Here is a 22,402-nt window from a genome sequence, read left to right on the forward strand (position 1 = left end):
ACAGGCCTGCAGTCTAGTGGAAAGGCAGATGTATAAACAAAGTTGTTGCAAGTATGGCAACAGAGGGTGTGATCAACTCTTTGGGGGGAAGAGAAGAATGGGATGGATACCTGAATAAATGGTTGCCAAGAATAACTGGATTCTTAAAAAGCCCTATAAGCCATTGGATTTTCAGTTGGTCTGACCAACTTCTCCTTTCAGTCAGGTACCAGGAGTCTGAAAGAATACACTCTTATGGAGCTGCTTGTGGTAAGTTGTAATAAAGGAGAGTTGAGGTGTTCAGGAGCCCTTGACCCACTACGAGGACTGGCCTTTATGCCTGGGAGCTAGGGACTTGGGAGAGGTCAGAGGCCTGTTTGGTAGGTGAGATGGTTATGTTTAGTATTCTCATCCGGTATGAGAATGGACAGGGGGCCTGGGCGATTTAGGAAGACGACAGTAAAAAGAAGGATGGACTTGGGGTATGTGGAACACTTGGGGTTTAGAAATGGAGGTTTCTCTGCTGGGAGGAGTTGGGCTGATGGGTAGTATGTTGAATTACAGATGCACATGGAAGAGCCTTGTTTTGACTTCCTTCGAACCAAGCAGACCCTTGGGTAAGTCTGCTGGCAAGAGCACTGAGCTCAAATAAAGGTCTGGGGCTTACTTTGCAGGCTGAGGTTTATCAGATATCCTGACTGAGCAGCCTCAGAGCTCGCTGGTCCTTCCATGCCTTAGCATCATCATCATCATACCTACTGGTCAAGACAACTTCTAGAATTTGCATCTTGTACTGTCTATGATCAGGTTTTCAGTTCAGTCAAGTTTCAGAGATTAGCAAGGATAAAAGCTAGCCTGTAGTCCTCAGTTCAGGAGAGGGGGTGGACACCCTAACCTGAGAATGAAATAGATGCATATACATTTGTGGATTCTCTTTCAGGACCTCCAGGTCCAGTAAAGATGTGCAGAAACCCTTCCTACTTACCTCTAGTTTCTGAGGGCAGGGCCCAGGTGACTACCTGCGTTCATAGAACTTTTCATTCTGGTTGTAGGTACCATGTCTACCCTACCTGTAGGAACACATCTGGGATTCTAGGATTTTCTGTCACTGTGGGGACTCAGGCAACTAAATACAAGTGAGTAGATGGGCCCAGCTATTATTATTCTTGGCCTGGAGAGTGGGGGCTATAGGTGCTTCCTTCAACCTCAGGCAACTGTGACCAAAATAGGGTGTGCTTCACTTAGTCACAAGGGGGTGGGGATGAAGGGTGATTCAGAGATGCCTGCCTGATCCAGGACAGATCAGTGGTTCCGGTGATCCTATAAGGCTTGACTCAAGTCCTGTGGTCACTGTGCACGGCTTGCCAATGTTTCCTCTCTTTAGGCAGGTCTGAGGACAAAAGCAAAGAATGCCTGGCCTAGCATTCATACTAGAACCAGAGTTACAAATAAGCCTTGTTTCTCAGCTTTGGGGTGGTCAAGCATGGGTTGTCACTGCTTCAGTATTGAGGATATCAGGAAGTTGGGCTGGAGGTAGGGGTTGGGTTCTCTCCTGTATCTCCCTCAGCGTAGGGGAGTACTGAGGCCTGGGAGGAAAATACTTCAGTCTCTTTCCTAGAAATATGCCTTAGCCCTTTTCTTCCTCTGCATTCTGCTTGAGACCAGGTTTCTGATGACTCTTAATTGAAGATGTTTTGTTTCAGTTCTGAAGTTGTTGATAAGAAGATAGAGGAGTTTCTTTCAAACTTTGAGGAGAAGATCGAGAACCTCACTGAGGATGCATTCAACACCCAGGTAACTGTGCTGACCTGCTCTTTTGTTCCTTGGCCCACACAAGCCCGTAAGACAGCTTGATACCAGTCTTGCCAGTGCTACCTGCTGGCCAGATTTTGAGTTTTGTAGCCCCCACCTTAACATGGTCATAATGTCTTCGTAGCTTTATCCTTCCCCATTGTGCTGCAGGTCCAATAAAGGGACCATAGCAGGTCTGTCACTAACCAGATTGAACAGGGCCAAGTGTGTTCTGGGGCATCTGGTGTGATACTATACCTGAGGGTCTCCTTTTTTGGTGGAACAGGTCACAGCTCTGATCAAGCTGAAGGAGTGTGAAGATACCCACCTTGGGGAGGAGGTGGACAGGAACTGGAACGAAGTGGTGACACAGCAGTATCTCTTTGACCGCCTTGCCCATGAGGTAGTAGTAACACAGTTTTGAGTGACAGAGCTCTGATAGGGACTCCTGATTTTATAGGAGTCCCAATCCCAAGCAAATCAATATTGTGTGGAAGAGAAACCTGGGGTGTTCTCTAGGTTTAGTTTTTTACTAAAGCAAATCCTGTTTCCAGACTGGCCTGTCTAGCACCTAAGTGAGCAGATCTGTTTTTGTATTTATATTGTTTTTGTAAAATACTTTTATATTTTGTATTTATATTGAGGTTCACTGCAGGATTGTGGGGGGAAAAGGGGGTTTTCTATTTAAAGAAAATTGAGAACATCTGGTTGTTACGGAATTCCTCTCCAGATTCTGGCTGTGGTCTTTTTGACAGCTTCTAGCCCCAAGTAGTAAAACGCACAAAAGCTCTGGAACTTGCAGTCTAGCGCTGAGAATATAACTGTATAAGGTGAATTAGCAAAGGACACAGAGGCAAGAAAGTTATTTAATAAGAGATTTCAGCCCAGCTCATACGGTGCTCCAGTTTTCCTATTAGAAGACAAAATTCTCAGGGCACCTGGGTGGCTCAGTCGGTTGAGTGACTGACTTCAGCTCAGGTCATGATCTCGCAGTCTGTGGGTTCAGACCCCGCGTCGGGGCTCTGTGCTGACAGCTCCAAGCCTGGAGCCTGCTTTGGATTCTGTGTCTCTCTGTCTGCACCTCCCCTGCTTGCACTTTACCTGCTTCAGTTGTTACTATATTTTCTCAAGCTAGAATATACAGTTACCATGTACCTGAGAGGTGACACTGAGGCAGTAGTGGGTTTTGGCTCTGTGTGTAGTACTCAGCTATAATTACAGCATCTGCTACCCTCTCTTGCTTATTTGCCAGGGTTAATTATTGCTGTGAAACAGATGAAGGTGTGTCTCAGAGGCTTGTTTTCACCCTTCTCTGGAAGGTTGAAGGCAAGCTGATAGATACCTGGAAGAATAAAATGATGTGCTCAGGTGCTAAGCAGGACCAAAGAGATCCACCTCGGGTGTGTTAGTTTAATAACAGTCTTTCCAGAAAATGCATTGCTAGTCTTTTTTATAGCTTGCTTTCTTTGTTTTTTTCCTATCTTCCCTTTCCCCTGTAAGATTGAAGCACTGAAGTCATTCTCAAAGTCAGACCTAGTCAACTGGTTCAAGGCTCATAGAGGACCAGGAAGTAAAATGCTCAGCGTTCATGTGAGTATGGCTAACTAAAGCTGTAGCTCTATCCTTTTCAGAGCTGTCATTTAGCCCAGTTACCATTCACTGAGTTGGGGTTGGTATCAAAGATTCTAACAGGGCTTTGCCCAAATCTGGTCAGCCTTTCTCACCTCAAGTTTTTGGCTTCTTTTAGGTTGTTGGATTTGGGAAGTATGAGCTGGAAGAAGATGGTTCCCCTTCTGGTGAAGATTCAAACTCTTCTTGTGAAGTGATGCAGCTAACCTACCTGCCAACCTCTCCTTTGCTGGTAGAGTCTACCATCCCCATTACTGACATCAGGGCTTTCACATCAACACTTAACCTTCTCCCCTACCATAAAATAGTCAAATAAACTGCAGTCCCGTTGGCCTGAAGCATTGTGTATTTAAAAATGTGTTTGTATTTTATGAAGTTAGTTATACTGCTAGTAGTGCCATTGAAATTTTGCACTGCCATCATAGAATTTGACTTATTCTCCTCCTACCCACCACATTATGACTAACAAACCAAGGGTTACTATAGCAGCTGGCAGAGAGTAGCAGGGTGCACCAAGTGCAACCAAAATGCTTGCAGGAGCAATATGAGAAGCCCTGGCATGTCCTGGTTCTCTCAGATGGAGGATCTAGGTCTGTAAGAGAACCTTGAGAGGCCCTATGTAACCGATGTCTTAGTGCCTAAATGCTAGGTGCTAATACCTGTGGTTTTTTTGGTTTTTTTTTTTGTTTTTAATGTATTTTTAAATAAAGATAGTTCTGTAATGCCCTTCAGAATGAGCCATTTTGCTGCTGTAGCATTCTTTTGTTTCAGTGTGGGGTGGGGGGATCTAATTATTCTTCCCAAACCCTCTAAAACAATAAAATATTTTTGTATAAAATGTTGGGAGCCCTATGTGTGCTGTATGAGAGTTCAAGGAAGACTCTGGAGGATAGCATGATGGGGGCTAAACAAGGTATAAAGGAGGAGTGGAAAAAAAAGAATAGATCCTCTATTATTTCTGGAGAGTCCTTATGTAAATTAACTCTTAGATCCCAGGCTGCCAAACAATAAAAGAAACACATTAAAAAAAAACTGGAAAAATTACTTTATGAAGCCTTAAGCACTGAGTATAATATATAGTCCCGCATTAGATACAATTTAATAGTCCAATTCCTAATAGTCCAATTCCAAAACAAAAGTTGTTATAGGTGAGGCCATGAAAGTTCCTAACACTTGATTTTAATACATTGCACTAATTTTCTAAAACAACTCAGGAATATTTACAGTAGTTGGAGCATTTATGAAAATTCTGGCATCAGGTATATATTTATATATGTGTGTATGTAATTATATATATATATATATATCCATCCCAGAATTATATGAACTAGGAAACAAATGTAGATCTTAACAGCCATACTGGTATGCAAGATTTAAGACTGGGATTTATAAATGCTTTTCAAAGCATGGGATTTGGGGAAAAAAGCAGACATCTTGTTTTCAGAACCTGAAGTTTTTCTCAGGACTGAAGTCAAAACTGTAACTGCCACAGAAAAGGAAAAAACGGGAAGCTTTTCTTGCTTTAATTGTTCATCTGCATCAGAAAGTCCAGTATCCCTGAGATAGGAACCACTGCAATAAGAAGGGAGTGAATAGGTTCTCCCAAAGGAAGATTGTTGCTTAATTATGCCTATTGCCCTGGTCATCAGGTGTAAACATTGCATTTCCCAACCTAATGCTTTGCAGCACCAAGACGTTTCAGTAATGGTTCATCGTAAACCCAACATTCTCCATCTTCATGAAATAGCTGTGAAAGAAATGGGGGAAAATTCAGTTACTCACTTGCTCTGTACTTCTAGAATTATACTTATTATTATTTTATATTTTCTTCCATTACACTAAAATGAGTTTCAGGCAGGGACCAAGGCTCATTTTGTTTATCGCCATGCTTATTTAAAAGTGGTCCTTCACTTCAGCATTCGTTGAAATGAATGAGTTATATACCTCAGGATACAGAGGGAATAGGAGCTGGGACCTTGGGGCAGGCAACCCAAACAAGCTTACCCTTGTCTCCCACTGAATTTCCTTCTCTTTCCTTTCCCGGGCTTCTGCTCTTTGTCTTTCTTCAAGTCTATGCTTGGCTTCAGTTGCTGCATCAATGTCTCTGATTTTTAAGTTGAAAGTGACATCCTTCCAAAGGCTAAAGAAAAGAAGTCAAGGTGCTAAGTACTTGACGGACAAAGGAGTTAGCAAACTTGAGAATGAAAGTCTAGAGCCTCACTAAATACAGCACAATGAAAGTATAAGTCAAATAACTTTGAGTATAGTTCACAGACAATCTCCTTAAAGTGGCAAAGAACAGAGAAATGGGCTTGGAAGATTGCACTGTTAGTGTCAAAGGAAGAAAATAAAGGATGGGCAGAAAGTTGGATATGGTAGAGACAACAGGAAAAAAGAACAGAACTGAAACCTGGGATTTTACTATGCAACTTTTTTGCTATGCAACTTTAGGGGGTATGTTTACCTCTCCATGGGGCTTGAGTTTCCTGTATTATAAACCAAAAGGGTTATTAGATCAGGGGAGAGAAGTTCCATTTCAGAAAAACTCCCCTGAACAATGAAATCTTGGAGAAATTGTGTGAATAGAGTTAAGAGTCAAGATGTGAAACAGAGGCTTATTGGGGTAAGAGATGTGGCTTCTTCTCAGAGCCTGGAAGATGACAACTAGGTAAGACTAGTGTCAGTGTACAAATGAAGATGCCTAGGAACCAGAAAAGTGGCCATGACTAAGATCCCCCTATGGATTTCTATAGATTTCCACTTACTAATATGACCAGGCCGTCCAGCCAAGCAGACTGTTAAGTCAGAGACCATAGTTGGGTGTTGTAAGATCCTCTTCCTTCACTTAAGAAATACCCTAATATGCTAAACAAAGAACTTTAGTGCATGATTCCTTAAACCACTGAAAGATCTGGATTTTACTATGCAGATGGAAAAGGAAAAAACTAGGTTTGAAACCACTGGAATATTGAGTATCAACTAGATATCTGATGATATTAAGGAACCTTTTTAAAAAATTTTTTTAGAAAGAGTGTGAGGGGGGAGAGGGGCAGAAGGAGAGAGAGAGGATCTTAAGCAGGCTCCATGCTGAGCATGGAGACCAATGTGGGCTTGATTCCACAGCCCTTGGATCATGACCTGACCTGAGCCACCCAGGCGCCCCAGGAATTTTTTTAAAGCATGATCATGGTATTGTGGCTAGTGGTTTTTAGGTCACTTTATTTATTTTATTTTGAGAGAGTGAGCATGAGCAGGGAAGGAAAAGAGAAAAAGAGAGAATCCCAAACAGGCTCTATGCTGTCAGTGCAGAGCCTGATACGGGGCTTGAACTTCCCAACCGTGAGATCACAAACTGAGCTGAAACCAAGAGCTGGACACTTAACCAACTGAGCCACCCAGGCACCCCTTTAAAGTCACTTTAGAGATACATACTGAAATACTTAGAGATGAACTTTAAGGAAAAAAAAAAAAGTTTTTTTTGCAACAAAAAACCTGAGGGTGTTGTACACACCTCGACTGGAAACCTCACTGCCTTCTCGTATAAACCACAAGGTGATAAGCCAACGACACAGTGAATACTTACTATATCCTTACATCATTTATATACTACATGATTATCTCATTTAGTCCTCACATCAACTCTGAGGTAGTTCCCATTTCAGGAAAGAAGGCAAAGAGATGCTAGCTTACCGTCATGGTTACACAACTACTAAGTGGTGGAGCTCCATATGAACCCAGGTATTCAAAATTAGTCTGTGCTGTTACACTGTGCTACTGTGTCTCTAAAACCCAGCCCTGCCTATGCCTAGCCATTAGCAGGGGCACTGCCACAACAACTCTAGCAAAGTTCTCTTACCAGCGGGATTCATACTCATTCTGATCTTCTAACTTCCTCACTTTCTTCTTAATTATAGGCAACTTCTTGGTATCTATAAAAACTGCATTTTCCTAAAAAACAAGAGGTAGGTAGATACTTTATTGTTCAAACTGTTCTAGGAGGAAAAGTCAACTCTTCCCAGAAGTCCTGAACAGATTTAATAATCAAATCCCACATTGGAAGACAACGTATAAACAGTTTCATATGCTACTATCAGCATAAAATAACATTAGTGTATCTTAAGTCTTGGTAGAAGCTCAACAGAGGTTTTCAATGTGGCTATGTGCTACATGCTCAGTATTAAATCTCTTCGGAAAGCTTGACCCATAAACAATGACTTCTAATGTTAAATGCTGAAGTGCTTTTTACACTTTTACATTTCAAATTCTCCAAGTCCAAAATCCAGTTCATTGGCTCCTCCTGTTAATCCCATTCCACCTTCCTCCCTACTTTAATTAGGTACTATTTGCAAGTTCCTTTAGGTTAAGGACTGTCTTAATCATTTCTGCATTCCTGGTGCTAGCTAGGTAGTAAATACATTTCTTGTAAAAGAGTCAAGCTGTGTATACAAACAGACGAGTTAGTTTAGCACTTAATTTTATAAATATACCACATATTCTAATGATATAGCTAAACCCATTTACTGGGTTTGGCATACAGTATGCCAAGCATTTTTTTCACATATATTTTGAGTATTTTGAGTGTGTATGTATATATATGTGTGTGTGTATATATATATATATTTATTTGAGTATTTTGAGAGGAGAGGAGAAAATAAAAATCACTGTACTGCTGGGGAAAAAGTAGGGGAAGGAAAAGGATTTCCCTGAAGAGTTGGCATCAGAGCTGGCCTCAGTGTTTAAATTTCCAGATGAAGGAAGGCTATAATTCAACGTAGCCTAAAACAAGTATAAAATACAGGTTCTTACCCCTGTTGCATATTTTGCATACATTACACCATTCCATTCCCCTTCAACTGAGCAAAAAGATTTCTTGTCATTTGGAGAACTAAATAGAAAAGGAAACATTTCTGTTAGTCTTAATTTAAAAATTACCAAAGAATCTGGTTGGTGTGGCCTTCTACACAGAGCAGAACATAGAAGAGCAACTGTGAAATAAGTCTCTGGTGAAAGCAGCTTAGTAAAATTGGATTTCCCTGAGCCAACTATAAGAATGAGGGCCCTAAACAAGATGCTAATGAACTGAAGATCCTATGAACAGTGGGCATGAGATGAGCAAGAGAGCCTTGTCCTGGAGGTACAGGGGCCACAGCAGATGATGGACAGTCCCTGTCCTCAAGCTGTTCACAGCCTAGTTGTGGAGACCTCACTGTCGAGATTCTGGGTGGTAAGTGCTATGGTGAGTTTATGTGAACACTGGAGATCAAAGGCAAAAGTTGGAATGAAGGTCAGGGAAGGTCTCACTTAAGGATGTAACACTGGAGACCAGGCTTTTCATCCTTAGGAAGGATCCTGAAGTCCAAAGGTCAAATGGTTTGACCTTTTTTCTTGAGGAAAACCCCCAACAGGCCTCTACTTGGACATGACGATAGTATGTATGGCAGGTATGAAATTTGGGAAGTTAAGCATCACAGCAAAGGACAGGTTAGAAAGGATAAGGTATGAACATAGGAGGAGCTATAAAAGAGGTCAGAAAGAAAAAAATACACAGGGTAGAAGGATGCAAACTGCCATCACAGGACTGAAACAAGCTTCCACTATGATTTAGGGGCTTTGGGTGAAGAGGGACAAAGGGGAAAAGAAATGGACGAATCCCTTGTTTAGAAGCTCATTGTGCAGTCTTCTCAAAGTGTGTTGGGGACTCTTGGGGGTTCCCAAGACCCTCTTAGGTCAAAACTATTTTTATAATATTAAGACATTACTTGCCTTTTTCACTCTAATTCTCCCATAAGGGTACAGTGTTTCCCAGAGACATGATATGTAGCAAGAGACTGACAACAAGTAGTTAGGAGAACCCAGCTGTTTTTTCAAAAAATGTATAATGTCACTCTTCACAAATTTTTTAAAGAAAAGTTTTGGAAAAGTTTTTTCATAAAAATACTACTGTCATTTGTAAATGTATTTACAAGTATTTTTAAGTCTTAATTTATTTTTTTAAAAAGTATTTAAGGAAGAAAACGCACGCTCGAGCAGGGGAAGGGCAGAGAGGGAGAGAGAGAATCCCAAGCAGGCTTCACACTATCAGTGCCGAGCCCAATGCAGAGTTTGATCCCACGAACCAAACCATGAGATCGTGACCTGAGCCGAAATCAAGAGTCCGACACTTGACCAACTGAGCCACCCATGCGCCCCCTTTAATTTCTAATGTGACAGATATCAGTGGATATAATAGACATAGACAAAGCTCTTCGGGGCTCTTAATCATTTTTAAGTGTAAAAGCAGTCCAGAGACCAAAACTTTGAGAGCCACCCACCTGGTACAACCATTCATCATCTTGTGCTCAAATCCCTAATTTAGAGTCTACCAAGTACTCTTCTCAGCTCCCAACTTTGAGGGAAGTTTTCTATATACGGCTATGACTGGCAGAAGATTTTGCTGAGCCAGCATTTCTTGTTGGTGCTGGTTACCTCAAAAGAACACCGAGAAGCATCCATGCCTTTGTTCTGGACATCCAATTTCCACCACCTGCCTATTTTGGAGGCACAGATGCATTACAGTGGTGACTTATGCTACTCTCTGAGCTCTGCCCATATTCTCTGACTGCAGTAATTTTTTGGATTTTACACTGATCCTTAGCAAACTTCATCTTATATTTGTGGTGCTTCCTGCTCCAGATTTGGGTGGGTGGGGGGGGGGCTGCTGATTTTGTCATCCCAATCATCTATCTCCCTGGAAAACTGGTTAACCAGTCATGTATCTTCCGTCTGCAACACTGTTCCCAATAAGGCCTTTCAGGGAAGACAAAGTCCTGCAGATGTTCCTTTTCCAGGCAGGCTCTGTCTGTTACCCAGACAGCACAGTCGTCTTCACCTGACCCTAGATGGAAGCAAGCCAAGATGTGATGTTTTCCCCCAGCAAAGGCACAGAAAAAAGGACTGTGAGGTCTTGGAGACAATGCAGCAGGAATCGCAGAGTCTACTGTACAGTAATGAGTCAGAAATCAGTAATGAGTCAGTAATGAGTCAGAAATCTACGATTTGCATTAACTAGGCAATTTAAGAAGACTCCCTCAGGTTTCTGGGAAGGAAATCCCACCAATGAATGACCTGTGAGTGTTCTGAAATCCAGACTTTAGGTCTTCTTCTGATAATAGGATTTTAGGAAGGGACATGACATACAAGATGTGAAACAAGTTTACAAAGACAGAACCAGTCAAACCGTCAATTCCTAGTAAGTTATAGTTCAAGACAAAAAGAAAAGTATTTCAGCGAAGCACAAGAGCACTGAAGCAGGAAAACAAAATACCTACAAAATCTCAGCAGTAATTCTGTGCTTCTTGCCCCCATAGAAAGGCTTAGTGTGGAAGACGATATTTGCACTATAGCCAGTTTTGGAACAATTGATATTGCATTCTCCACCTAGTTCCACCCAGGGCACTGTGAGGATAGACCTGCAAAACCAAAAGTGCATGTAAGGCTGACAGTTTAGAGGAAAAAAAGGAGGAGTGTAGCTTAAGGAACAGCAGGGTCTGCTGCCAGCTGGTCAGAGGAAATGGGCATAGCTCTACTTGCCTTCCATAACCATTTGGGAATGTGAGAATGTAATGTTCGTCATAATCTAGACATGAGACACAGCCTGTGGAGAGAAGGGATAGAATCTCTGATGAGTAGTGTCAACTGGCCATAAAGATTTTGTTGTCTGGTTGATAGATACTCCAGAATACTCCATTCAATTTAGGGAAAATCAATCTCCCACCCCTGCTCTCATCCCCAATACACATATTTATATGCAAATGATGAGATCCAGTCTGGCTTTCTGGTGCCATTTCCCCTCACTAGACAAGGGTCCAGCACATATTTGAATAAAATTCTATTAACAGTGCAGTCCACCCTAAGCCCACAGACTTACCCTGCCCTATGTTGTGCACCCCAATCGACATCCCAAGGAATTTTGATTTGGTCCAGATATGAGCATTGAATTGTATCTTCTTGTTAAAACACTCAGCATAAAAAGCTGAAACTGAATAGAAATTATTTGCAATTAGTGCACTACATAGCTATAGTCACCTCTCCAACACAACTTGGAGAAAGAACAAGCTCCACTGGGAAAATCCTTGTAGCCCTCAAAGAACAGCCTCAAATGAGGCCAGAAGGTATCTAACTGCCTTTTCTACCCTGTTTCTCCCAATGCAAGCACCATTCAGGGCCATATAAGAAGGAACTTTCCTGAATGATGACACTGTAGCAATCCTGGAAGCTTAAAACTCTTCTGGTCAGTAAGCATGTCCTCGCCACAGCCCCAACCTGGGACCATCCAGTATTTCCAGTGTTAACACTGTGTTGAACAATTAAGACATTAAGGATGTGCATTCTCTCCACTATGTCAGGAATATACTGCGCAGAAACTACATCTCATTTTATAAACTGTCAAAATTGCTCAAGTCTCTATAACATAGCTTGTTATGTGGAAGAGGACTTTAGAAGCACCAACAAGTTAGTTTCCTAAATCCCTGCTTTCTATACACAGTTTATCAGTGAATAGAATCTTTGGCATTTATACAAGGAACAGACAGATAGGAGAAACTAATACTCCTTACAAAGATACAGGCAGCCATAAAACTGGTATCTCAGCTGAGTGAGGTAAAGCTGAGTGACCTCAGCTATGAAGCTTCTCATGACCCTTTAGACAGAACAGTTCGACAGTGGATGGTACAGAAAAGCCCTGTAACTTACTGGGTGGATGATGGGAAACCTGCTCAGCCACGAATGTCACACAGTTTTTGGAAACCCAGGGAACTGGTCCTTCTGAAACTAGCTCCTGTAAGCAAATACAACATTTTCTTTTGATGTAGAAACAAATGACACTGTGGACAGTCTAACAATTGGAGTCTCTGCCTCCCAAGGTGGTTAACTGTTCTCTCCTCCACACACACCAAGCACCTTATACACACTTTTATTATTATGGCACTTAACTTCACTACTGGAATTACGGCTTTGTGTCAGTCTGCCTTGACTAGGTCTCCCTGAGACATCCTTGAAGGCAAGCATCATGTGCCTAACTCAGGGGCAGCATAGAACAGACAGCGGTCACTTATCAATGTCTGCCAAATGAGTAAGAACAGACAAATTACAATGCCTGTCTTCGGTAAGGACTACATGTAACAAATCACATGGAAAGGGAAAAATACGGAGATTTACGTTTACTCAGGCTATTATGTATCAGGCACTGTGGGCTAGGGCCTTTTTACATTTGCTTGAGTATTCCTTGTTGGTCATCTTCCTCAAACCAACCTCTAGATGTTGGGACCCTGGGTACTCAGGTCTGGGTTACTTACTCTTCTCTATGCTGTCTTCCTAGATCATTTCACCTCATTCCAGCACTTTAAATGTCATCTAAATATACTAAAATCTCTAAAAGACCCATTTTTCCCCTTAGACTCTTCCTTAGACTCCAGATTCTTAAAATTCTAACTCCCTGATAATTCCACATACATGTGTAACTCATACTTTTAATTTCAAATTCGAGTTCTTGATTCTTCCTCCCCAAATATAATTTTTTTCTTTTTTTGTAAATGGCATCAACCAACTGCTGAAGCCCACATGCAGGGTTCATCTCTGTCCCCTTTTACTTCTCCAGTCTACCTATCAGTATTACCTCCACAATACAGCTTAAATCAACTGTGTCTCTCCTGGAATAATGCCAAAAATTCCTCGGTGGTCTCTTTCCTTCTATTTTTGCCCCTTTCCAATTTATTTTTAACAAAATCATTACAGCGATCTTTTCAAAATAAAAATACAATCCTGATAAGCCATAAAATTACCATTATGGCCCACAAGGCCTTCCATGACCTGATCTGTGAATCTCATTTCCTGCCACTTCTTCCCTGCTCACTGTATCTAGAGTATGTTGCTCCAACAGCACTGTTCTGTGAGTGCTGAGCATCTTCTGATTTCTGCCTTCACCATTGTTATCTGCCCCTAAATAAAATGAAATCTTGAATCAGTCTGCAACTTAAGATTAAAAATGTCAGTGTAGAACTCACTGCGTTCTCTTCAGTATCATTTGGTAATGTCCAGTGACACTGAAAGATTTCGCCCAAAATGGGGTTGTATGGCTTTTTGGCAACCGATCCTTTCCTTCCTGCATGAAAGGCTGAGAGGTACCATTTCACAACCTGAACCATTCGATCTCTGGCATCCTTCTGGTCACTAATGCTGCAAGGGAGAAAGACAAAATGTAATGTCCTGCTTTCTAGTAACAGAAAAGCTGATGCAGCACTCCTCAGCATGGTCCACCCTAAGCTAGGCTGAGAGGACCCAAGACAAAGAGTTACTTCTAAGTTTCTTTTTAAAACTGAGGTATAATATACATGATTAGACACACTAGTCTTAAGTGTTTGGTTTGATGAATTTGATAAATGGATATAGCTGACCTTTGAATGACATGGGTTTAAACTGTTTGGGTCTCCTTACACGTGGATTTTTTTCGATAAATACAGTAAAGTACTGTAAATGTGTTTTCCCTTATGACTTTAACAATGTTTTCTTTGCTTTAGCTTTCTTTATTATAAGAATACATAATACATGTTATGTACAAAAATATGTGGTAATACTGTTTATGTTATCAGCAAGGCTTCTGGTCAGCAGCAGGCTATTAGTTAAGTTTTGGGGGGAGTCAAAAGTACACACAGATTTTTGACTGTGTGGGGGATAAGCAACCCAAAACCCCATGTTATCCAAGGGCCAAGTGAATACCAATGTCAACCAGTGCGCCCAACCATCATGAAACCTCAAAGTGATTTATATCTGGCTTCAGTAAACCACAGTCCAAGGCCAAAGAATGTAGTCAGAGAAGATGGATTAGAACATCCTGCCATAAAGAAAAATTTCCTGCTGCCACTGAAAAACAATGTGAACTCATCTCCTTGTAAATCAATGTCAACTTTAGAATACTTTCCCCTTTGTACATATATCTAATATTGCAATATTTAAAAAATGAGTCGGTCTGTAATCTGGACACTAGACTGTAAGCTCCTCAAGGGCAGACATTGTGACTTTTTCTTTCTCCAGATCATAACAAAGTCCTGGCAAATAAGAGGTGCTTTAGAATGGTTTGCTGAACTCAATTAACTGAATTTCGTCAGGATATAGTATAAACAGTGATTACCAATCCCTGGATCAAATAAGCTCATAGCCTTGGCTCTATAAACATTGCCTCTCAAGATTTTTTAGCATCTAACTTGGTTGCCTAACAACATCACCACCATATAACCTAAGCAAACAGACAGGTATCTAATAAAACAAAGTATTTAATGGCTTTCCCCAGAAATGTCTGAAAGGTAAAAAGGATAAAAGGAATCCACCTATCCTGTACAAACACAAAGCTACCAAGTAACATCTTAAAAATTGGAAACTACAGTGTTCAGGCAAATACCTCACAAACAGGTCCGGATGTGCAAAAAAGTCTGCATACATTTCTAACAGAGATCTTCTTTCAAGAATGAATGTTGGAAGAACTACCTGAAAAACATACACATTTGACCCTTGAGGATCAAATTCCACTACAGATAAACAGACTACTGTATTGATTAAAAAAATTTTTTAACCCAAAACCAAAAAAATCTCATTCCAATCATGGTAATACCCACCACGTACTGCCCAGCATGCTTCTGATACCTACTTTCCAAACTATTCTGATTCAGAAATGCTCATTAACCTGCCCGGCAGATGGGAAATGAAGAACAGATTTTCAATGTTCAGACGTCACTTCCTCTGTGCAACCTCCCTATTGCTCCCAAATCAGTATAACGATGACAAACTCTCAGCACCAACTCTCTGATGCTTTCTACCTGCTGGGGCACTACATATACTTTATGTTATTAAATTGTACAACAATCCTGTTATGAAAAAACTAATACCCCTATTTTACAGTCAAGAAAAATGAAACTCAAAGAGAGTAAGAAATTTTCACATTGCTCCGTACTGCTGTGGAATTCAAAACTGAGTCTGACATTGAGGGCTCTGTGCACTTTCTAATAATGCTGCTTCTCTGTTATTGTTAGTTGTATTAGGTAACGGATATACTTACAAACCTGTCTCCTCAAATAAATGATCTCCTAGAATGCAAGGACCACACTTACTTACACTTGCATTCATGGCTACTATTACACAGTAAGAAATCTTTAAATGAGCATTAAAGGAATAAACAAAGAAGAGAATAAGGATGGGAATCAATGAACTCTTTCTACCGGGGACTGAGCCCATGAAGAAACGCTGAGGGGCTGGGAATATGGCAGAGGAGAAAGTAAATAGGAAACTGGAATATGGGAAGAAGGAATGAGGAATATTAGGAACAACCAATTAAAAGGAGAAGAATTAGGGAATGGAAGAACAGTTTTTGATATGTCTATCAAATTACAGTATTCATTATAGAGCACCACAGTAAGCAAAAATTCCCTTAAATTTAGTAATTACTGCATGTGAACTACATTCAAGATTCTGTGTTAAAATCCTGTAGAAAAGGCAAAGGTAAGTTTGAGAGAATAATATCATACAAGAGATGTTCAAAGTGTCCTGGAAGTTTAGGAGAAGGAAAGATCATGTTCTGTTAGGCAACCAGAATGAGGGCAGAGCTGGGAAATGACTCACTGAGGTAGCACTACAGAAAAGCCTTAGAAAAGAATAAGACTGTAATAGAGGAGAAAACAGAAAAACAAGACATGGTCATGGGCGGGGGGGTGGGGGGGGGAAAGGGGGAAGACATGGAGACAGGAAATAGTGTGTGACAGGGATTGACCAGTGGACCAGTGTGGTTGGGTATATTAAGAATACGAGAATGATGGAACACAGTTTAGAAACAACACTATGGTTCTAACATTTAGAATCTTTGTTATCAGACTCCAGAGTTTACATTTTAAAGTTTGTTTGAGAGAGGGAGAGCAAATCCCAGGCAGGTACCTCACTGTCAGCACAAAACCTGATGAAGGGCTTGAACTCAGGAACTGTGAATCATGACCTGAGCTGAAGTTGGGACACTTAACCGACAAAGCCACCCAGATGCCCCAAGAGTTTACAGTTAAGTAAACATTCTCCTATGTATGTTTCTTTCCCATATATGCTCATAATCTAAAGATGGTTAGACTGGTAGGTAAGCTTATGTACTGACTTCGTACAACCAACTTCCTACCACTCTTGAAAAACAAATTACAAACTGCTAATTAAGAATGTTAAAGAACAAAACAGGGGTAAATACTTTTAATATATAAGTAACTCTGACAAACCAACAAGAAAAAGATTACTACTGCTCGGAGAAAAATGGACAAAAGTACTGAACAGGTAATTCAAAAAGAAGAAATGGCCAAACCCCAATTTACATGTAATAAAAGAAAAAAGAAAAGATTTTTTTCTCCCTACTTAAATTTTCTTGATAACTCTCACTCAACAGCTCTTCTTCAATGTTTTTAGCAATATACTGATACATGCCATTATGTCAAGTCACTGGAACAGGGCTAGGTTGTCTTAGACCTGGGTTCAAGTACTTATTTTGCCACCCCTTAGGTATGAGGAGGCCCTGGAAAATTAACTCAACTTCCGTAAGTTTGTATAAGAGGAGGATAATTACATGCCCTGCTTCTACCTTAGGACTGTTTGGAAGATCAAGTGAGGTAAATGGGATGTGACTTTGTAGTATTTCTGAACACTACAAAGTACTTAGGAAAGAACTCTTTTTTAGAAAGTATCTGAAGTGAGAAGATACATTTAAAAATAGAATGATAAAAATTTAAGGCATTACTGTAATATTTTGGAATGCATAAAGGCATCAAGATTTCAGAATCTGTTGGTAATCACAGCCATTTGTTTGTGCCAATAACTAAAATAACTCATTATTAACATACTTGGTAAAAAATTAACAATTATTATCACATCTTTGATAATATAACAAGCTTATAGTAACTGTGGACCAAATGTAGATTAACTGGCAGAGGAAATTATGTGAGGCAAGTATTACAAACTTGATTGTGGCAGACACTTTTGGTTGCCTATGCACAGCCCTGCTTCATCCTTAGTAAGAGAATTCTGATTCAGCTCAAGATTCATGAGAATCTAGATTCATGAAAGTCACAGGGTCCTCCCAGATCTCAAGGGGTGAATGTGGATAAATCTGTACCTATCATTTAACCTCCCTTGCTAGGTACTGGTTTAGGTGTGGACACAAGCATCACTCTGGCCAATAAGATTCAGTTGGAAGTCTGAGGGGCCACTACAGAAGAATGCCCTTCCCTAATAACAATAACAAATCCAGGAAAAGCAATTATTTTTCTGGCTCTTGACATTATTTGCCTAAGGATGTGATGACTGGAAGTGGGACAGCCATTTTGCAATTACAAAGAGACAAGCCTGAGTGTGAAAGTCAACATGCTAAGGATGGAGGAACAGAAGGAACCTAGGTTCTTTCTCAGACACAACTGACTGAATTAATCCCAGAACTATGCTACTTGTAGCCTTCTCATTATATGAGATAATAAATCTCATATTGTTCAAGATATCTTCTGGTTAGTCATCCATTACTGAAGACCAAGACAGACCAAGGTGGAAAATACAGAAAAGAAATATTTAGATGTCAACATCTAAAATTACACTATAACTCGCAAATTTGAAGTGACAATTCTGTCCCAGCAATTATGCAATCTAATGATCACCAAAAAAGTTCTGGGACAAACTTCTGCAAATATTCTCTTACCTGAAAATATTCTCACACCTGACAAATATGCTGATTTCCACAAATTAATGCTATCCTTGTGTTTCTGTTCTCATTTAGATTTAAGGTAAAAGGTTTTATTATGGACACTTACTTGGAAAGTATTAAGGATTAGTTTTTTCCTCAATAACCCTCTAAATCCAAAACCAAAATGAAGCTGACTGCTGATGAAGACTATATATAGCCCTGGAGCTGATTTGGTCTTAACAAAAGTGAGAGTCCTAAATTTTATTAACTTTCTAAAGCTAGGTAAAATAATAATCTAACCAATATGAAAACTACTAGAGCTCAAGTCTTTAGGACAAAAGGCAGTAGTAGAAAGACTGCAGATTTTCAAGTCACAGACCAGATTAGAATCTTAGTTCTGCCACTTAATAGGACTCAGCCAAACTACTCAGCCTCTGTGGATTTTAGTTTCCTCATCTATAAAATGTTAACAGTAACACCTTTGCAGAGCTGTGATGAGAATGAAGTGCAAGAATAAGGTTTCCAGGGGCACCTGGGTGCCTCAGTTGGTTAAGTGTCTGACTCTTGGTTTTGGCTCAGGTCATGATCTCACGGTTAGTGAGTTTGAGCTCCACGTTGGGCTCCACGCTGGCAGTGCAGAGCCTCTTTGGGATTCTGTCCCTCCCTCTCTCTCTGCCCATCCCCTACTCATGCGCTCTCTCCCTCAAAATAAACATTTTAAAAAAATGTTAAAAAAAAAAAAAAAAAGAATATGGCTTCCAGCACAGTGGCAGGGATATACAAAAGGCACCCACATGCTAGTCTCCTAAATCAACAGGGCATTTCTGTTTAGAGCACCAAGTTTAAATTCAAATTAAAATGCAGACCATAGTAAGTGTATGGTTCAATATGTCATACAATTTCCCATTTACTACCTGTTCCAATCCTTAACAACAACCCTGTGAAGTGGCCACTGTATGTTCATCTTGCACGAGAAATGTAAAGATCACAGAGGAGGGGACCTGTGCAAACACATGGTTTCGTAATAGCAGAGGCAGGATGTAAACAAGGGTCCTCTAACCCCAATTTCAGAACTCTGCTCATTTGATTCTGTGCACACCACACTACTTTAGGTTTTATCCAAATAACTCATCAAGCCCAACACTATTCCTTGTTTGCCCCCAGTAAAAACCAAATCTTAATTCATACAATTCACATATACTATCTCTATGAATTCTAGCTTTACATATTTTATCCATTTATAAAACTTCTCAGTTTACTCATCTATGTAGATATTAAACCACAAAAGTATAAACAGAAGTTATGTCATTATGCTACATTTGCAGGCACACTCGCTGTACAATCACGAGAATCCACGCATACACATTAAGACTTCTAGCAAACGCCAAATTTGATTCTTACCTTAGTAAGATCCATTCCAAGCCTAACCTGTGACAAGAGATGCATGATAACGCTCTTGTGCTCTTCCACGGACCCTGCCTCCCCTTCATCATCTCTATCATCATGTGAATCAAAGAGGTCTAAAACAAAACAGATCTGCTTAGACCAGTGTTAAACTGGGCCAATCTGTGATGCTACCAGTGTTACAAATCTTTCTTTCAAACAGTTTTAAGAAAAAGTTAAATCCTCCAAGGCTACTTACCAGCATCACTTGTTCCATTGGACATGGAAGAATTAAGTGACTCTGTGGTATCAGGGCGCTTGAGACTATTTCCTGAGCTGCTGTGTGTCAAGACTGAGGCAGATCCAGAGGAACTAAAAAAACAGTAATCACATCCATAAGCTTTTAAGAAAGCAATTTAGAATCATAGTAAGACATTAACCTATAAAGCTACCTAAAACCAATAGAGGCAGATAGGTGACAGAAATAAGCTAGACTTACAGTTAGCTGGTCATACACACACACTTTCCAACTCTTTCTATGTCACCCTCATGACTGTAAAGTGTGACGACTAGGTTTCTTATCTTGTACTTTTTGCATAGTGTGTGGTCAACCAAGCCATGCTGAAAAGTCATCAAAAATTAGTAAGATTTTTGCCTCTGCATCTAAGTTTAAAACTAGAGTTCACTTTCTTATTGTGTTACTTTGCATAAAGTTACCTATAATTCTCTGCAACAATTTTCAGAACCTCAAAACTTGCAAGTGTATTACTTAGTCTCAGAAAGATGCTTTGTCTATATTTTTGAGATCCTCTGATAAAAGCCCACGCTAGTACATAACACTCTTCCCAGTCCCTTAAAAACTGTATTTGAAATTAAAAAATAAAAAAGCATATTATTTTTTACAAGTAAATTTATGGTAACTGGAATTATGAGCTGGTTAACAGGGTCTAAGGAAAGCTTCCTCTATTATACTGTTACACCTGTGATTACAACTTACCCAGGATTAGTTGTATATTAATAAAATAATCAGGGCCTACAGTTTACTTATTAAATATAAAAAGAAAACCAAAATTTTTACACTGCAGATACTATTTATAAAATAGTACACACATAATCAGTCTTGTTACACATTTATGGGTGCAAAACATATTATATATTCTAATTTAAACATAGTTTGCCCTAATTACTTACCTTCAATTTTTTTTTTAATTTAATAATAAGCTTTCTAGTTTTCAGAAGCAGTTCTTCACAGCAAAACTGAGCAGAAAGTACAGAATTCCCATGTGCCCCTTTGCCCACACATGCACAACCTCCCTCCCATACTACCAACATCCCACACCAGAGTGATACACTTGGAACAACTTATAAACCTACACTGGCACATCATTCTCTGACTCAAAATCCACCGTTTACATTAGGGTTCACTCCTGGTGATGTACTTTCTATGAATTTTGACAAATGGATGATGATAAGTATTCATAACTGTAGTGCTGTAGAGAATAGTTTCACTACCCTAAAAATCCTATGTACTCTGCCTATATTAGAACATTAGAATATTAGAACAATCTAATATTAGAGTATTAGAACAATGTATATTCTAATTTAGACATAGTTTGTCCTGGTTACTTACCTCCTTTTGATCTACTTTTCAAAAATCCTTAGGTAACTAAATATTGCTTCTTTGATAATTTAGTAGTATACATCACAAGGTACTGTAACTAATGTCTACCTCACCAGTTTTGAGAGCCAATGGAAAATATGAGTAAAAGACCTAGGTAAGAGAAATCAAATTATCATTAAATAAAGGAGCTGCATGAAAATTATCTTCAAAATGTTTTGTGGCTCTTTGATACATCATTAAAATAGAGTCAATCTTTTAAATCAATTGATCAAAAAAACCCCGAATTCTTTAAAACACGTACTTTATTTTAGGTGCAATTCCAAAGGTCAGATTTATGCTGGGCTTTTCTTTCTTACTCAGGTTAGAAACCATGTCTGGGCCAAATGAAATGCTCAATAAAGCTCAAATTTTTTTAAATGGTATAAATTCTAATTTATCCATTTCATAATTTACTTCAATCAGGACAAAGAATTTAAAGAATACAGTTAAAAAATAACAGCAATATTGACAAAAATCATATGCATACAGGAAACGTTTATCTGCAACAGGCTAACTTGTATAAATATCTAATGATAATATCATAAACTAAAGCAAATAATGTAAAGTACTGAATTGCATTATAGTAACAGAATCCAAAGTCTTCCTGAGTACCTAGGCATCTGCCAAATGCTGTGTTTATCTCCATAACAATCGAACCTCCATAACAATCCTACAAAGTAGACAGGATTATTCTCATCATGCATGGATGCTCAGCCCAGAGGTTCAGTGACTGACCTGGGGTCACACAGCTGGTAAGCAGTGGAGCTGTTTCAAATGCACATCTGGCTCCTAGCACAAGTTCTTTCCAACATGCACTTTAATCTAGTTTATAACTGTGTACAACCATACTGCTCGAAAACAGAGTTCACACAGTAACTATCATTACTACAGTTCTTCAGAAAGTGAACAGTGAGAAGACTTAAGCTTTTAAGTTCTCTTCCTTCAGTGAGAGACAGAAAAACTGTTTAGACCTGAGTTAGAAAACAAATAGTAGTAGCTGATGACCAGCAAGTGTCACACACTCAATGCCTACCAAGGTCAGGCAGAGAACATAAATACATGGACAGGGCTAGGTTACAAGGCAATATAAACCTGGGGCCAACACACTCAATTTGCAGGGATTTAAAGCCCCATTTAAAAAACAACACACCCCACCCCTCCAAAAAAAAAAAAAAAAAAAAAAAAAGTCAACAAACACTTTGCTGGCCAAATAAAACATCTGTAGGCCTACCAGTTTG

At 39.7% G+C, this 22,402-nt stretch overlaps 2 protein-coding genes across 9 annotated transcripts in view; one reads left to right on the forward strand and one right to left on the reverse strand.

Moving 5' to 3' along the window:
- The window catches only part of NRDC (nardilysin convertase), a 102,955-nt gene extending 98,819 nt beyond the window's left edge, over positions 1-4,136 (forward strand). For 2 of the 3 annotated variants that reach the window (XM_047872189.1, XM_047872190.1), the window contains 7 exons: positions 202-249; positions 544-596; positions 1,032-1,115; positions 1,683-1,773; positions 2,057-2,173; positions 3,271-3,360; positions 3,518-4,136. In XM_047872189.1, the coding sequence (XP_047728145.1) occupies positions 202-249; positions 544-596; positions 1,032-1,115; positions 1,683-1,773; positions 2,057-2,173; positions 3,271-3,360; positions 3,518-3,715 (681 nt within the window). In that variant the 3' untranslated portion in view covers positions 3,716-4,136. Of the gene's footprint in view, positions 1-201; positions 250-543; positions 597-1,031; positions 1,116-1,682; positions 1,774-2,056; positions 2,174-3,270; positions 3,361-3,517 lie in introns of those variants that run through there. The other variant, XR_007154979.1, reaches the window with a different exon arrangement.
- A 284-nt stretch (positions 4,137-4,420) lies between these two features.
- OSBPL9 (oxysterol binding protein like 9) overlaps positions 4,421-22,402 on the reverse strand; it is a 186,576-nt gene continuing 168,594 nt past the window's right edge. For all 6 annotated transcript variants that reach the window (XM_047872192.1, XM_047872191.1, XM_047872193.1 and 3 more), the window contains 12 exons: positions 19,764-19,876; positions 19,523-19,641; positions 14,831-14,916; positions 13,440-13,611; positions 12,130-12,214; positions 11,306-11,416; positions 10,969-11,032; positions 10,707-10,847; positions 8,206-8,284; positions 7,256-7,347; positions 5,404-5,539; positions 4,421-5,146 (listed from right to left, as the gene is read on the reverse strand). In XM_047872192.1, coding sequence (XP_047728148.1) covers positions 5,072-5,146; positions 5,404-5,539; positions 7,256-7,347; positions 8,206-8,284; positions 10,707-10,847; positions 10,969-11,032; positions 11,306-11,416; positions 12,130-12,214; positions 13,440-13,611; positions 14,831-14,916; positions 19,523-19,641; positions 19,764-19,876 — 1,273 coding nt within the window. In that variant the 3' untranslated portion in view covers positions 4,421-5,071. The remainder of the gene's footprint in view (positions 5,147-5,403; positions 5,540-7,255; positions 7,348-8,205; positions 8,285-10,706; positions 10,848-10,968; positions 11,033-11,305; positions 11,417-12,129; positions 12,215-13,439; positions 13,612-14,830; positions 14,917-19,522; positions 19,642-19,763; positions 19,877-22,402) is intronic.

This window comes from Prionailurus viverrinus, chromosome C1, assembly GCF_022837055.1.
Source record: "Prionailurus viverrinus isolate Anna chromosome C1, UM_Priviv_1.0, whole genome shotgun sequence".
Lineage (NCBI taxonomy): Eukaryota > Metazoa > Chordata > Mammalia > Carnivora > Felidae > Prionailurus > Prionailurus viverrinus.